At 37.3% G+C, this 15946-nt stretch overlaps 1 protein-coding gene across 1 annotated transcript in view; it reads left to right on the top strand.

The window, feature by feature from the left end:
• acap2a (ArfGAP with coiled-coil, ankyrin repeat and PH domains 2a) overlaps positions 1 to 15946 on the top strand; it is a 220598-nt gene that overhangs the window by 98718 nt on the left and 105934 nt on the right. Inside the window, exons 3-4 of the mRNA XM_079875651.1 lie at positions 10133 to 10252; positions 10580 to 10633. Of these exons, the coding sequence (XP_079731777.1) occupies positions 10133 to 10252; positions 10580 to 10633 (174 nt within the window). The remainder of the gene's footprint in view (positions 1 to 10132; positions 10253 to 10579; positions 10634 to 15946) is intronic.

The raw sequence follows: 15946 nt of genomic DNA, 5'->3' as shown, positions 1-15946 counted from the left end.
TATTAAGTTATTTCCCCAACTGAGGAACAAATTCAAGTGATGGCGCCGGCGAATCGCGAAATTAACAACATCGGTTCACTTCTGGCATTAACTTGACATCACAGCCGGTTCATTATTAAATGATTATTAATTCCTGTTCAGTATTACACTTTGGATCGAACGAAAGATGCGCGAACCCAACTTTGCGGTATAGTTTCAGTTTCGATTCAAATAAATTCGTTTAGGCTTGGCGTTTAAAATAGGCCAAAAGTTGTTTGTAATAAAGGGCACAATGGGCTATTTTTATAGACTACTATGTATTTATTATTATTATTATTATTATAAGTGGTTACTTATTTTTCATTTCTTGTTGTTTTCTGATTCTATTAATTTAAGGATTTGGCTATGGGGAAGTAAAATACGCATAGCCTATATGTTATTAATAGTGTTTATAATGTTAATGTTGTATTTTATTTACAGGTCTTTTACACTATTTCTGAATAGACTAGCCTAATAATATAATGCTGTTTCCCTCTCAACATGACTGAGCGTGCCACGCACAAGCGCGCATCCTTGAGATATAAATTAGGCCGATAAATTTTAATAAAAAAAGGCTACATCATAAAACTCAGAAGAGTATGTATTTTAATATCTCTGATGTTCTCTGTTCTCTGGTTGTTAGACAGTAAGTCTGAATGACAGTTCATGCATGAACGTTAGGACTATACAGTCAATTATTACCTTTTTGTAGCTTTTGTTTAAAATTTAATTTACAACGAATTATATTGATTTATATCTTAATTTTTTATTATTATTATTATTATTATTATTATTATTATTAAACTTACTGGACGAGGGCGACCATGGTAGGCCAACAGTCGTCATTTACCCTGTATACAGTATATCTATACAGAAGAAAGACCTGTCTAGGCTCTTCGGTACGGGTTGTGTCGAACCATTCGTTAATCTGGTTGTTTGATGAGAAAAAGATGAAATTTGCAATAAATGCGTTAAGAATCCGTACAACTGCAGCAGAGGATGACTATTTTATTCTGCCGTGCAGAACTGAGGAAGAGCTGATGACGGAACAGTTTGATCAAGATAAATAGCAATCTTGTGAACTTTACTTCTTTAAAAAAAATGTTTCCTTCATCTCAATAGCAGAAGATTATTAGCCTGTTGTTTATTTTTTATCAATACACATACAAATACAAAGTTTATTAAAAGTAGGCCTATATTCAAACTTAATACAATTATTTGAATTGTGACTAAAATATGCCTCTAAGTCTTGTCTTTAATAGCACCTTGCTTGAGATTTTTGCTAAAATATACACTTCAAAACATGTCAAACAACAACATAAATGATATATACATCATCCATATTTCCACATTTGTATTAATGACGCTATAACGCAAACCGAAAGTTTCTCGTGCGCACGCGAAACTTTCGCGTGCGCACGCGATAGTTTCTCGTGCCCACGAGAAAGTTTCTCGTGCGCACGCGATAGTTTCTCGTGCGCACGCGAAAGTCCTATATTTTTTTTTTTCACAGGTCCCCTCAGGGGCTCCGTAGTAGGCCTACTTTTTACCTGCCTTTTCTTTTTTTTTTTTTTTTTTGGCCTCATAAAAGGTGAAAAAAAAAAAGGATTTGCACAAACATTTGTTCTTTAACTTGTAAGAATACACATTTAAGTGCTGTCAAGTTATTAACGAGATCCATACAAGTAATAATAACTCTTAGAATACAGATAGCCTATAGACCTAGTGCAGCTCGTATGTAAACAAATCACACGCGGCTGTGTTGATGGCTGGGCAGCTGTTAGTTACAGCGTTCAGGAACCGTTAAGCAGAACTAAATTAATATTGTTATTACTGGTAAAGTTACCGGGTAGGCTACCGGACATTTGGACACAACATCTGTGCAACTGTCATTGTAGGCTACTGTAGCCTATGTCAGCGTTGCATTATCTCATCTCATCTCACCAACAGTTTAATACAACTCACACATTCAAACGTAACTTAGTCAGAGAAGACGCATCTTTCTCTCCGATCACATACGTTCCGAAACACTCAAACTGCGCTGCTTTCACAGATGCTTTCTTTACTCCAGTAATGTGCCGCCACATTTTTAGCTAAAATCCAACGAAACATACAACTTCGTTTGAATCGTCAAAGAACAGTTGCAAAAAAAAAAAAAAAAAAAAAAAAAACACACACACACACAAAAAAACAATCGCCCCTTTAGTTACTGTTGCTATGTCCGACAAGCTACACCGCGCGCGCTCACGCCAAACCATGATCTCACGCAATGAAAAACAGATCGCGCAGCAGAGAGGACACTGACAACACGCTGACAGACAAGACAGTCCAGGTTACTTTTGATATTAAACAAAGTCTCAACGTTAAAATTTGGTCATTTTTAAAGAAATTTAGACAATACCGTTTTGTGGCTCTGTAATGTATCTTGACAGATCGCTGTGGTGCCTCAAGTTAAACCTGCTCGTGAACCGATCATCTCTTCCTTCTAGTTAATTTATAGCATCAAATAAACATGAATGAACATAAGAAGGAATGTAGTTTTAACTGCGGAAAGATGTCAGTACACTGTTAACGATTTTCTTGTATTTTTACAGTACAGTACTGGCAGCACGGTGGCCAGCAAGTTACTGTATTTTGATTTACAGCAACTTTACTGTAATTTACTTTACAGTACACAATATCAGTACTGTAAACTACAAAACAGTACTTTACTGTATTTTTACTGTATTTTTGTAATGTTTCTGTTTCTGCTGTAATTAATTATACAGTATTGTACTGTAAAATCTATATTGATACATTATTGCTAAATTTTATAATTTTCAAATTACTAATAATGATAATATTATATTTATATAATATTGAGTTATTATAGTATATACATTTACAGGTAATAATATTATACTGCAACTTCAGAATAACTGCAAATCAATCAATCCAAACAATGTTATTGTCAAAAACATTTTTTATTAATCAATTACACTATTGTGTATTTGTGAAAAAACATTTCATTTAGGAACACTACATGTCCAGTACACCAACACTTTACAGGTAAACAGCTTTTAAAGGGATAGTTAAAGGAACACGCCGACTTTTTGGGACTTCAGCTTATTCACTGTATCCCCCAGAGTTAGATGAGTCCACACACACCCTTCTTATCTCCGTGCGTGCTGTAACTCTGTCTGACGCACCCACCGCTAGCCTAGCTTAGCACAAAGACTGGAGGTAAACTACGGTGGCCGAGAAGGGTCACAACACATACAAACGCCACAACAACTTCATATTCAGAAAACAACTTCGTCGATTTCACATCACGTACGCTGCAAATATTCACAGCACGAGCAAATAGGGAAACGAACTGCAAACTGCAAAGACACAACGGAAATGTTTCCAGGGGGGCCTTGATCAGTGACGGACCCGCATCCATCTGGTTGTCCTCGCGCTATCTGAATGTGCGCTTTTGTTGTCTATGTCTACAAGAGCAAGAGGTAAGTGTTTCTCTTTTATTATGACAGACTTGTAGACAACAAAAGCTAATTTCCAGATATCCGCAGAGTGAGATCCATTCATCCAGCGAGTGATCTGCTGCGATCTGCCTGCAGTTGTGCTCTGACGTCAGTCGGGCGGCGCGCGCTCTCTCTGTTTACAGCAACCCTGTATTATTGCCAGGCATATTACAGCCAGGTTACAGCTAGGTTACAGCAACACTAAAATGTACTGTAAAATGTTCCCGCTCAAACAAAATTACCCACAATACAATGCAAATGACGGTACTTTACTGTAATATAGAAATGCAGTATTGTACTGTAGGTTATTACAGTACTGTGCTGCTAAATCTACAGCGACATTTAACAGTGTAGGCTTACTCAGTACACTCTGTTTTTTCAAGTTCAAATCCTCCAACGTTGAACTCTCCTGACTGCTTTGTCGGACAAAAAAAATGCGGATTATGATTGGCCAGATCGCCTGTCAATCAAACTCCCCGCGAAGGGTCGATTCTCATTGGCTGCCTGCCAATGTGGCAGGTAGATTGACAGTGTTACCCGCCAATTGAAGAATTCACCCGCATTTGGCGTGTGGTCGGGTGTTAATTTCAGGCCCTGTTCCCCACGATCAACATGCATTCATGTTTGCGCAATCATTTCACACCAGACAGCTTTACAAACGAATAAAAACGGATCGGTACCAACGTGTTCCTGCTGAACCTCCAGAAGAAGTGAGTGTAATGTTTTATTAACCTTTATATTAATATTTATATTAATCTTTGCAAATTTGCAAACCTTGCTGCACGCTTCACGATGAATGCATCTAAGGTTTACACTCAGGGTACATTACAGCATGTTTTCTATGTATGACGTTCTCAATATAATTCATAATCCCACGTTTATAATGAACAACGCGTTATGGTTATTGCATTATTATTTCAAACGGTGTATGCACAGAACAGAGGGGCGGAGTGAGCAAAGCTCATTATCATTTAAAGACACATGCACTTAAACGGCGTGCTGAAAACAGAGCTGTTTTTGACCAGGTAAAATTAGTGTTTTCTTACAATACTAATGAGAATTTTTAATTAAAGTATATTACAAACTTTTAATTTAGACCCTAAAGAATCATATTAGCTTGTACAAAATGGCATTATATGACCCCTTTAACACACCACCCATACTCTCATTAACGAGGACACGCTTTCAGCATACAACATTCAAAACAATGAAAAAGCATTTTCATTCCCCTGCGCTGTGTTGAAACGCAGTGCTAACTCATTATATCATTTGGCTAGTCGCACTACTAAATTACACTAAATTACAATTACACTAAATTACTTCACAATATATAGACGGCTGACCTACCCGATCCCATTTACCACATAAGATTTTAGAGTAAAACAGGTCGAAAATGTAACCTTGTGTATTAAACCTTTTAATTTGTCAAGTTACTTTTACATACTTCTACAGTAACCAGTACTACAGTAACCAGTATAGCAGTAGCCCTAAACTAAAGTAAACAAAGGACACTTCAGTGTGCCAGCGTCTTCAAGCAAAGGTTTTAAAAAACGCTGTTAATACACATTTGGTTAAAGTCCCCCTGTGGTAAAAATCAAGCTTTTAATGTTGTTTATTTGTCTATGTGTTGTTTTTAATATGCTTTGCATGTGCAAATTCATTAGTCAACACCATTGCTTAAAACTGCAGTGAACCAAAGGCAGTCTCCAAAACGTGGTTTGAAATCGCTGGTGTTTCTGACGTCACAAACTACCTTGTAACCAATCAGGTCAATGTGTGATCATCAACGAGTGGATCTCTGAGCTGGTGCGAGTGAGTGGAGGCGGGGCTAATATACATATTCATAGAACCTCGTATACTAAATGAGGCATGGGTGTAGAGTTACATTCAAGCTATTTTAAGGCATGAAAGATTTTTTTTTATGTCAATTTGCTGATCAAAGATGAATTTTAAGGGATAAAATTATTGACTACAGGGGGACTTTAACCAAATAAAACCATACACGTTTTAATGCTAGTGAATAAAATGCAAATACAAAGTCAAAAAAGGTTAAGTGAGAGGTTTGATAAAAAAAATAGGGATTAAACCGTGTTAATATAAAAGCATCAGTAATAAAGAAAAAAGACAAATCCACCCTACTATGGTGTTAACAGTAAGTATAAATATATATATTAGGGCTGTCAAACGATTAATCGCGATTAATCGCATCCAAAATAAAAGTTTGTGTTTACATAATATATGTGTGTGTATGGAGTATAATTATTTTCTATATGTAAATACACACACATGCATATATATTTAAGAAAAATGTGTTATTTATATATAAAATATTTATATATAATATAAATTATATATAATATAAATATATATACACAGTATATACATGCAAATATTTCTTAAATATATACATGCATGTGTGTGTATTTATATATAGAAAATAATTATACACCGTACACACACATATATTTTGTAAAAACAAACTTTTATTTTGGATGCGATTAATCGCGATTAATCGTTTGACAGCCCTAATATATATATATATATATATATATATATATATATATATATATATATATATATATATATATATAAGTAAAAAAAGGAATCCAGCATCAACAGTATAAAAGTGTGTGCATTGAGAGAAATAAACAGCAAATGCTAGCTATTTCAGACATGTTCATGTTAGCGAGTATCCTATGACTACAAAACCACCAACTGCTCTAACTTCTTTAACTTAAAGGCAGGATAGACAACTTGTTCTATAAACATTTTTTGTTATGCTGGTTGAAAGTCTCTTCACATCCTGATAGCAATCACTAAGTTTAGTGATCTAATTTATATATATATCATCTGTGGAAGGTGTAGGACCCTAAAATGCTCGTCCAATCATTGCATTTGGTCCGAATGCAATAATATGATGTCCTGTCAATGTATGTATTTTTATATCGCGCAACCATAACACGTCATCAGCGAGTTTCATGCTATGCAGAGTTAGACAGACGTCAGTCACTGAGCACCACAACCGAAACAGCAGCCATCTTTTACAGTTCCGCCTGAACCAAAACAACAAGCTTATGCTGTGTTCACGCCATAACTACTGTAATTTGGAAGAAATGAAAACCCGTCACGTTATACTCGGAGTGGTTTGTGACTCAAACTTTGCGTTTTAATGGCAACACTATCAACACCAAAATGAATCTGCAGCAGTAAGGTGGTACAGGTCAGTGCTCTTTAAGCTGTTTATGTTCATTATTATTGTAACGTTATGTGCTTTGAGACATGAGGTAGTTTAACGCCGTCTCTCGTCACACTTTTGTTTGCTCCCTGCTGTACACTTTCATGTATTTTGGAGGAGATGTGGCTTTGGTGAGTGCTCTGAATGGAGGGTGGAATCTTATGCTTTTTAAATTGCTAGCCTCTCCAAAAATTGCCTACCATACATTTAAGCAAACAGTTAACACACATTTAGTTAACAAAACAAAACCATACACATTTTAATGCTTGTAAATAAAAGGAAACAATCCAAGAAACAAGAATCTGCTTAGCCATGGTGCCTTGATCTGTCTCAAACTGATTACGTAACTTGTACGTACAGATGAAAAATAGCCTTTCGGCTAATTCTGGCTTTTTTTAACCATGTTTGTTCATGTGTTTTATGAAATTGCACTGTCCCCTCTTAAATAAACCAATAAAAGAAAAGAAAAAGAAAAAGAACTTTGAGGGAGGCATTCCCAAGTCCGTTGTACACTCCCCAGTCCATTGACTCCACCCCCATGTCAAAACAGTGCTATAAAATGAAACGCACAGAAAACTGAAGCACTCACCCTTGACTGAGGAGCTTGCAAATTAATTTATACAGTAAGTGTAGCCATGGAAAAGATGCGTTGCAGAATCATTGCTCTTAAAGAGCTTCTTTTACAGCATTGATTTTTTGGAAATAATTCTATCTTTATTTTTGCTCTATTTTGTTTATATTTTGCGATTCTTTGATTCTTTATTTGTCAAATTTTTTTTTTACTCAATTTATTTTTCTCTTGCAAAACTTTATTTTCTTTTGCAATACTTTGTTTTGCAAATATATGTAGCATGGAATTGACTCAATACCCCTGAAAATAGATTTTTCTGTCATTACTTTTCTTTTGCAACTTTATTTTTATTCGTAAAAAAAATTGTTTTGCTCAATACTAATTTTTTCTTTTGCAAAACGTCTCAGGTTACGACTGTAACCTTGGCTCCCTGAGAAGGGGAACGAGACTCTGTGTCATGGAGTTGACGTTATGGGAACGCTCCCCGTGAGGCGGTGTCCGAACGCCAATGTGTGTTACATGCCAATCTTGATTGTTGACTGCTGCAGTCAGGTGATGTCACAGGTGCGAGTGACGTCACACGACGCAGTGTCTCGTTCCGCTTCCTAGGGAGCCATGGTTACAGTTGTAACCTGAGACGTTCCCTTTCGAAGTGAAACTCTGCACTGCGTCATGGAGTTGGCACTATGGGAACAAAATACCCTCTATGCCATACTGCTCAAATGCCTGCTCATTCTATTGTGAATTTACCAGCAAAAGATTGCCATACAGCCCACCTAGTGACCCAGAACTATCAGCCAAAGGCAATGTACACAGCTCAATACCACCCATATTATGGCATCACATCCAGCTCCGCCCCCTTTGCTTTCTATCACCGATTATCACGGGGGCGTGACTGCCCAGCCTCTTCTCAGGACCAAAAAACTTTGCTGCCGAACCTCAAGGTTCCATGAGAAAAAAGCAAGACGCTGCGTCTCCCTACCATACTCCCTGTATCTATGTGATTGACTTGCTTTGGCCTATTAGAAGCTAACAATGTTTGGTCTGGGTGTGCTTTATAGCTTCCTGATTCTGACGTCACCCACCCGTGATGTTCCGTCATGCCATTGGACTGATTTCACACACGTGCTTCAGACACAATCACCCATTCCCAAATTATCAATGATGATGACACAGCGTCTCGTCCCCTTCTCAGGGAACCAGGGTTACAATCGTAACCCAAGACGTTTTATTCCCTGACCCAATGACAGCAAATCTTGGTTGGTCAGATTTGCTTGAGTCCCTCAGTCCAAATAGATGGTTACCTATTCAATATGGTATGATTGCAATAAAAAAAATTAAAAAAAATCTGTTTTTGTGGAAGAAATTTATTTTATTTTTTCTGATCTTACTACCTTACATTTGCAAAGAATTGTATAAAACATCTCAAGTTTGACTAAATGTGGGGACCAGTTTTTAGTTTCTTGCTGAACCACATTGATTGATTGATTGATTGATTGATGTTGTTGTATTGCTGTCATTGTCTGTTTTGGATTTTGTTAAAATCATAATAAAAATAATATTCTAAATAAACAAAATGTATTAATGTGAAAAAAAAAAATTCCAGCATTTGTACATTGACATCACTTAGAAGATGACAACCACTAATAAGCATATTCTTTATCAATGCAACCTTTGTATCAACTTGGAAACTTTGAAAACTTGTGTTTGTGTTTACTCCTGCATGCAGTGAGGTGGTATTTACCAGTGATGCGCGGGTCAATGTATAAACAACCCGCACCCGACCGACGTTTTCAACTAACCCGCCCGCAACTCGGACCGCAAAAAAAAGAAAGAAAATATTGTACCCGACCCGCTTCCTGACCCGCATTTTTTAAAAGTAGTAAATGCTCATCGTAGCGTCATTGGGCCATAGACGTAGGAACTAAGGGTGCGGGGGGGCTCTCCCCCGACTTTCCCAACAAAAATCCCGCCCCCTCTCAGAAAATACATAAAACTGACATTACTGAGCTATATGCGTTTAAAATTAGCCTATTAAAATGGTACAATAGCATTGCTCAGTTCAACGTGTTGGGAAATCGGGCATTTTGTCCCGCGTCAGCATTTATTCAAAAGTTAATAACGCTCAACATTCAAAAGGTAAATAAGGATTTCTCACTTCTCCAACACGTAGAGGTAGCTCGCCAAGGGCCGTTCACATATCGCGTCTTTTGCGCGCTCAAGTTCGTTATTTCAAATAATTGCGCTCATGCAGCGAGTCAACATGATGGATGGGAGTGCACCCAAACTAGGGGTGTTTTTTCTTCTTCTCCGTAAATAAATCTAGTAACAGAGCTACAGCAAGCGTTTTTCGATGGTGGAAATCCATTAGCTCTTAAAACTTCTTTCTTTGTCGTTGTGGAGAGCGCAGTGCATGGTTGCATTGCAACGACAGACGCCACGGGAAAATCGGACCGAATTCTACTATTAATAATAAAAGATAAGCTAATGTGCATTGTAAATGTCAGTAATTTATCTTTTTTGACTCATTCTTTTTATAAAAAATGATTTAAAGGCTGAAATATGCGAGGTTTATCTTTTTATAAAAACTCTTTTGTCAAAACTTTATTTGAACTTGTACATGTTAGTAGTAGATAACATGTTGGAAGACACTCCTTTAAAATTTGACCCGACCGTCCGCGACCCGAATATCATTAAAAATATTTTTGGATGACTCGTAACCGCGGGTGACCGCAGGCACCCGCTCATTTTGGATCAACCCGCGCATCACTGGTATTTACTGAATGTGAATACACTGTTTTACAGCTGGTGAAGTTGTGTATAGGGATGATAGATGCTGGAAGAGTTTATAACCAGGCCAACAAGCAGTTTGTGAATGGAATCAGAGAGCTGGCTTTGCAGTCCACCAGAGATGAGGTCATCGGGGTAAGAGACAGTCCAGACCAGCTGTCCTTTTTGTTTTTTGTTTATCTTTGTTCTTTTTGCTTGCTTATTTCTAATTTACACTCTTTAGTAATTCATCTCACAAACTGTGGCCCTGTCCTAAATTGGGCCTAAGCCCTAACAGTCTGGTAGTCTGCTGAGGCCCCCGCATTTGGGTCAGGGTCCTGTTTTTTTTTTTTTTTTTTTTTTTTTTAAAGTCCAGGCTGCGAGTTGTCAGATATGGTTTTCTGCTTCTTTGTTTGACTATTTTTGGAAACACTGACATGTTGATCCAATGCAGTGTGTGATGTGTTTTCTTTCTCTCCTCAGTCCAGTTTAGCAGCATTTGCTGAGACTCTGCAGGAAATGAACAACTATCATACAGTAAGACATTTGAAAGTATTAGATATCTGTATGTTTGTGACAAAACCTTCCTTTGGGGAGACCTCAAAGGTATAATATATATTCAAACTTCAAAACTACACTGTAAAAAAAGTATGTCTGTGATACTAGTGGCACCAGTCGGAATTACAGAAATAAAGCATATCTTCTGCACGTCGCGCCTCCCCTTACTCAAACTTCACAAACACAGCTCTTACGTCTGCTTGTGAAGGCATGTCTCAACGGGTAAAAATAGACTACTTTCAATAAAAGTTCCAACATATTAAGAATACTTTTAGCTGTGTTGCTATGTGTCATTAGTAAGCAATTGAGTAGGCTAACACTCTGTCTAGAGTGACCGCAAGCATCTTGCTTACCGTTTCTGACGTATCTGAACCGAGTGCAGTTTTTTCACATGATGCACCACAACTCTTTGAGGCTCATCAAAGTAAATATAAACTGATACATTTGTCTTTCTGAGCTGGTTGCTGCACATAGCATCACAATGACACGTTCGGTTTTGTGTAATCTTTGAAGGTCTAAATGCACCGAATTTTGGTTTGTGCTTCTATAAAAGCAGCTGAATGTCTACCACCAGTTAAACCCCTCCTGGCTCAGCCCTCTACAGAAGCCACGTTCTCCAATCAAATTAAATCAATAACAACAAAATTCATCTTTGCACTGCAAAGATAGCACAGAAGTTGCATTTGAATTTAGTACAATTACACCTGCATTTATAAATAATGTTGAGAATAATGTAAAATGTAAAATAATGTAAAAATATAATTTTTAATATTTAAATAAGACTTTACACTTTTAAATATGAAACTAAAACCGCCATTAGATGGCGGCAAATCACTTAATGAGTGAGTCTAGGAATTATTTAGGAATAATTAACTAAACTGAATTTTTCGAAGCAGCTGATTTTAACGAAACAGTAACGAAACACCGCTGTGTGTGTCAGGCCACCAAAAACAGTTGTCGTGTAAATGAATGGCCAGAATGCATTAAAAGTTTTTGTGGATGTGGCCCCTAAGTTTATAACCAATGATTTTTACAACAGAAATGAATCAATGAAAAACGTACTTAAACTGGACAAATTACTTTCTTCTAGAGCTGCTGTACAGCCAAAACAATCTTTGTTCCTTTCATTTCTTATTATCACTGTAAAGCTGCTTTGAAACAATGTGTATTGTAAAAAGCACTATATAAATGAAGGTGACTTGACTTGACTTGTTGCTCGGACACACACAGTTCTGTTATGTATATGTTTGGAACTATTTTCATTGCCAAAATGCAAACACAGCCTTGCCCTACAGTAGCCATGCCCCTCGCTATAGGTTGAACTGGAAATAAATTGATGGATCTGTGTGAACCACTCTCAATGTTTTGTTGATGCTTGGAAGGCTCTATGTTTAGACTTTTGAGGGAAATAAACCCAATAGGCCTACTGAACACAAATAAACAAAAATTACTTCCTCTGAACACCATGCACCAAACATAATTTTAAATATAGAAATAAGATGGAAAATAAATTGATAATTTTAAATATGAAGCTAAAACAGCCAGTAGGTGGCGGAAAATCACTTAATGAGTGAGTCACAGAATAATTTTTTAACCAATTTGTTCGAAGCAACTGAATAATTTCAGTAATAAAACGCTGTTCAGTTCTGCTATGGATTTGTTTGGAACTATTTTCATCGCCGAAATGCAAAAACTTTAAAATCGTGTCTAAAATGTAAGTCAGAGATCTGTAGAGATTTTGGACTATCTCTATCTCAGTTACACTCATGTGACATTTCTGTGCTGCACGTTCATGAAAGCTTATCATTTGCATGCAGTTTTTTAAGCATTGTGGTTTAAAAACATGTGATTTTAAACCGTTGAAGCGCAATGAGCAGCGAAAGAGAACTAATTTCTCCATATGCACGTGCTGTCTGACAAACACATGAAGCCGCTGCTCATAAAGCATGTGAGAACTAAACTGAGTGCTTTTTGCCGCCTAATTGGGTTGAACATTTTAATATACATATCTATGTGTTTTTGATACATATCCTGATGACAAAGATTAATTAATGATTTTAAGAAGAGGATCTATGACCTCTGGAAGCATTTCTTTCAGTCGGTATAGGGTCTAACATACATGTTGTTGATTTAGATGATTTAAAGAGTTTAGATAATTCTTCCTCTCCTATAGCAACGAATTAATGGAATTTTTCCTCAGGGACACTACAATGCACATCAGTCTGTTGTGATACTGTAGTAGACGATTGCATAGTTATAATTTTCTCCCTAATATTATCAATCTTACAAGTAAAGAAGTTCATAAAGTCATTACTGCTATGCTGTTTGGAAACGTCAGAAGTTGAAGCTTTATTTCTTGTTAATTTAGCCACTGTATCAAATAAATACCTAGGGTTGTGTTTATTTTCTTCTAAGAGAGTCGAAAAATAAGCAGATCTAGCCGCTCTGTACGCAATCGTGCTCTCTTTCCACGAAATGCAAAAAACTTCTAGTTTTGTTTTCTTCCAGCTACTACTACTTGCTAGTTCACTCACCTCTTTCATTTTAGTGATCTCCGACTGTCTAAGTCGAGCATCATTAGTGTCGACATGAATAATAATCTTAGAGAATTTACAATTAGCATTAGCCAGCACTTTTAAATTTGCTTTGATGTCAGGCGCTTTGGGTCCTGGCAAACATGTGACTATGGTGGCTGTTGTCTCTATTTTCACGTTCTGTGTGATAGAATCGCCAATAACTAGAGCACTTTCAACAGGATTCTCAGTGGGTAAAACCTGTTTGATGTTTTAATCGGAACGGAACATGTGTTTTGTCCCGCGACAATGCCGTTTCACAGTCACCCAGTTGCCCTGCTGCATAGGCTCTACAGCCAGAACCAAACAATGTACAGAGTTCACTAAGCTAGTCACATCCAAAGTAGTATTTAAAGCCCTTGCATTCTTACTATCCTTAATTAAAGTTTGGATGCGTGTCTCTAGTTCTAAAATCTTTTATTTTATTTACATAAGTGTTCATGTTACCTCATCATTACATAAATAAGTAGGGCTGTCACTTTACGTTCGAAAATAGATTGCACAATCGATCGGACCAACCAACACAAGTTTCGAAAACGAAAATAGGGAATCGATTTTAACAGTCTTTTCTCGGAACGTGTCCAGCTCGTCGCGATACGCCCGCAGCGAACGCGCATCACACAGCAACTCTGACAAACACACATTATTCTTCTTCATAATGTTTCTATTTTTACTACAAAAATGTGAATTCTGACGGTATTCAGACAGTCTCGTCATGCATACAGATACAGATTCAGGCTACGGTCAACAATCGCCTACGTAGGCAACATTTGTTTGACTTTTCTAACCGTAAACACAGGCATGTTGAAGACTGCAGTAATGTTTTTCACTGATGTTATGGCAGTCCACTCTGCTTATTGCTTTTTGAGAATGTTGCACTCCTGTTTGTCATTGTGCACGAAACTTCACGCCAATAAATCAACAGGAATATTGCTGACTTGTGCGCGTCTCAAGCGCCCTCTTTACGTTCGTCCTAATGCTTGTTAGTTGTCCGTGGATTTGCCCATATTTGGCGTTTAAAATGGAAACGTCTTTAGACATGGAAAATCGATTTTACAATCGATTCAATGAACACTTATGTCTCAAAAATCGAACAGGATTTTTTCACAAAAGTGACAGCCCTATAAATAAGTACTCTATAAATCATACAAAACATAACATTGTTTAATTAACATAATTTTGGGGATTTCTTCTGGTTACATATTGTTTTTTTGTTTGTTTTTTTGTTATTGTAATTATAATAATGATCATCATATCTATTAATAAATTAAAATACAACAATGACATTAATATAAAATAATTAGGGTTGGCTATCAAAAAAATCTTTAATTATGATTAATTTTATTTATATTTAAATAATCTCATCATGGGCCCTATCTTGCACCCAGCGCAATTGACTTTGTACACCGACGCATGTATCATTCCTATTTTGCACCCGCGCAAAGCGGACTTTTCCCTCCACAGATGCACGTCGGTAAGTTAGAAAATACACTTGCTCTCCCCAGGGCGGTTCAGCGCAAAGAGGAGGCGTGTTCCGGCGCAAACGTTCCTTCATGCTATTTTGCAGGTTTAGAAAACAATTGCGCCACTAACCAGGAAAAAATAGTTTAAAGTCAGTGGCGCATGTTATTCATATGCTATTTTAAGGGCGCATGCTTGGCCATAATCAATGTAGCGTGTGCAACGCGCATACACTTTGATTCTCTCATCTACACAGAAGCAGCAGTTTTCATTTTTGCAAATCATACATTATTATGATAGATAGATAGATAGATAGATAGATAGACAGACAATTTATTATAAAAGCATACATCTAGATTACACATTTACCCAAATTATCATACGCCTGTTTAACCGAAGTTAATTTGGGTGGGTTTCTCCATTTCAATGTAACTTCTCTCTTTTACGGCCGTGACGAGAGCGTTGCTCTCCTTGGTTGTGAACCGCTCCTGGTGCGCGCCTGGCAAATCCGCCGTTACAATAGCAATCCGCTATGGAAAAAGCACGTCTGCTCTTAAAGGGAATGTGAGATGATGCTCTGATTGGTTTATTTCACGTTACGCCCAAACCACACCTATGAGTAATGAAGCTACTTCAGACCAACCCATTTTAGATTTGCGTCAGGCGCAAGAGTCATTTATGCCGCCGGTATAATAGCAACAGGTGTGGTTTGGGCGTAACGTGAAATAAACCAATCAGAGCGACATCTCACATTCCCTTTAAGAGCAGGCGCGCTTGTTCCATAGCGGATTCCTATTATAACGGCGGATTTGCCAGGCGCACGCGAGGAGCGGTTCACAGCCGAGGAGACCGACGTTCTCGTCAGGGACATGGTGGATGGAGAAACACACCCAAATTAACTTCGGTTAAACAGGCGCATGATAATTTGGGTAAATGTGTAAGCTTGATGTATGTTTTTATAATAAACTGTCAATCTATCTATCTATCTATCTATCTATCTATCTATCTATCGTAATAATGTATGATTTGCAAAAATGAAAACTGCTGCGTCTGTGTGTAGATGAGAGAATCAAAGTGTATGTGCGTTGTGCACACTCTACATTGATTATGGCCAAGCATGCGCCCTTAAAATAGCATATGAATAACATGCGCAACGCGCCACTGACTTTAAACTATTTTTTTTCGGTTAGTGGCGCAATTGTTTTCTAAACCTGCAAAATAGCATGAGGGAACGTTTGCGCCGGAACACGCCTCCTCT

This window comes from Squalius cephalus (genome assembly GCF_949319135.1).
Source record: "Squalius cephalus genome assembly, chromosome: 7".
NCBI lineage: Eukaryota > Metazoa > Chordata > Actinopteri > Cypriniformes > Leuciscidae > Squalius > Squalius cephalus.
Note: the sequence above shows the minus strand (reverse complement) of the source record. Positions and strands in the feature narration are given on the sequence as shown.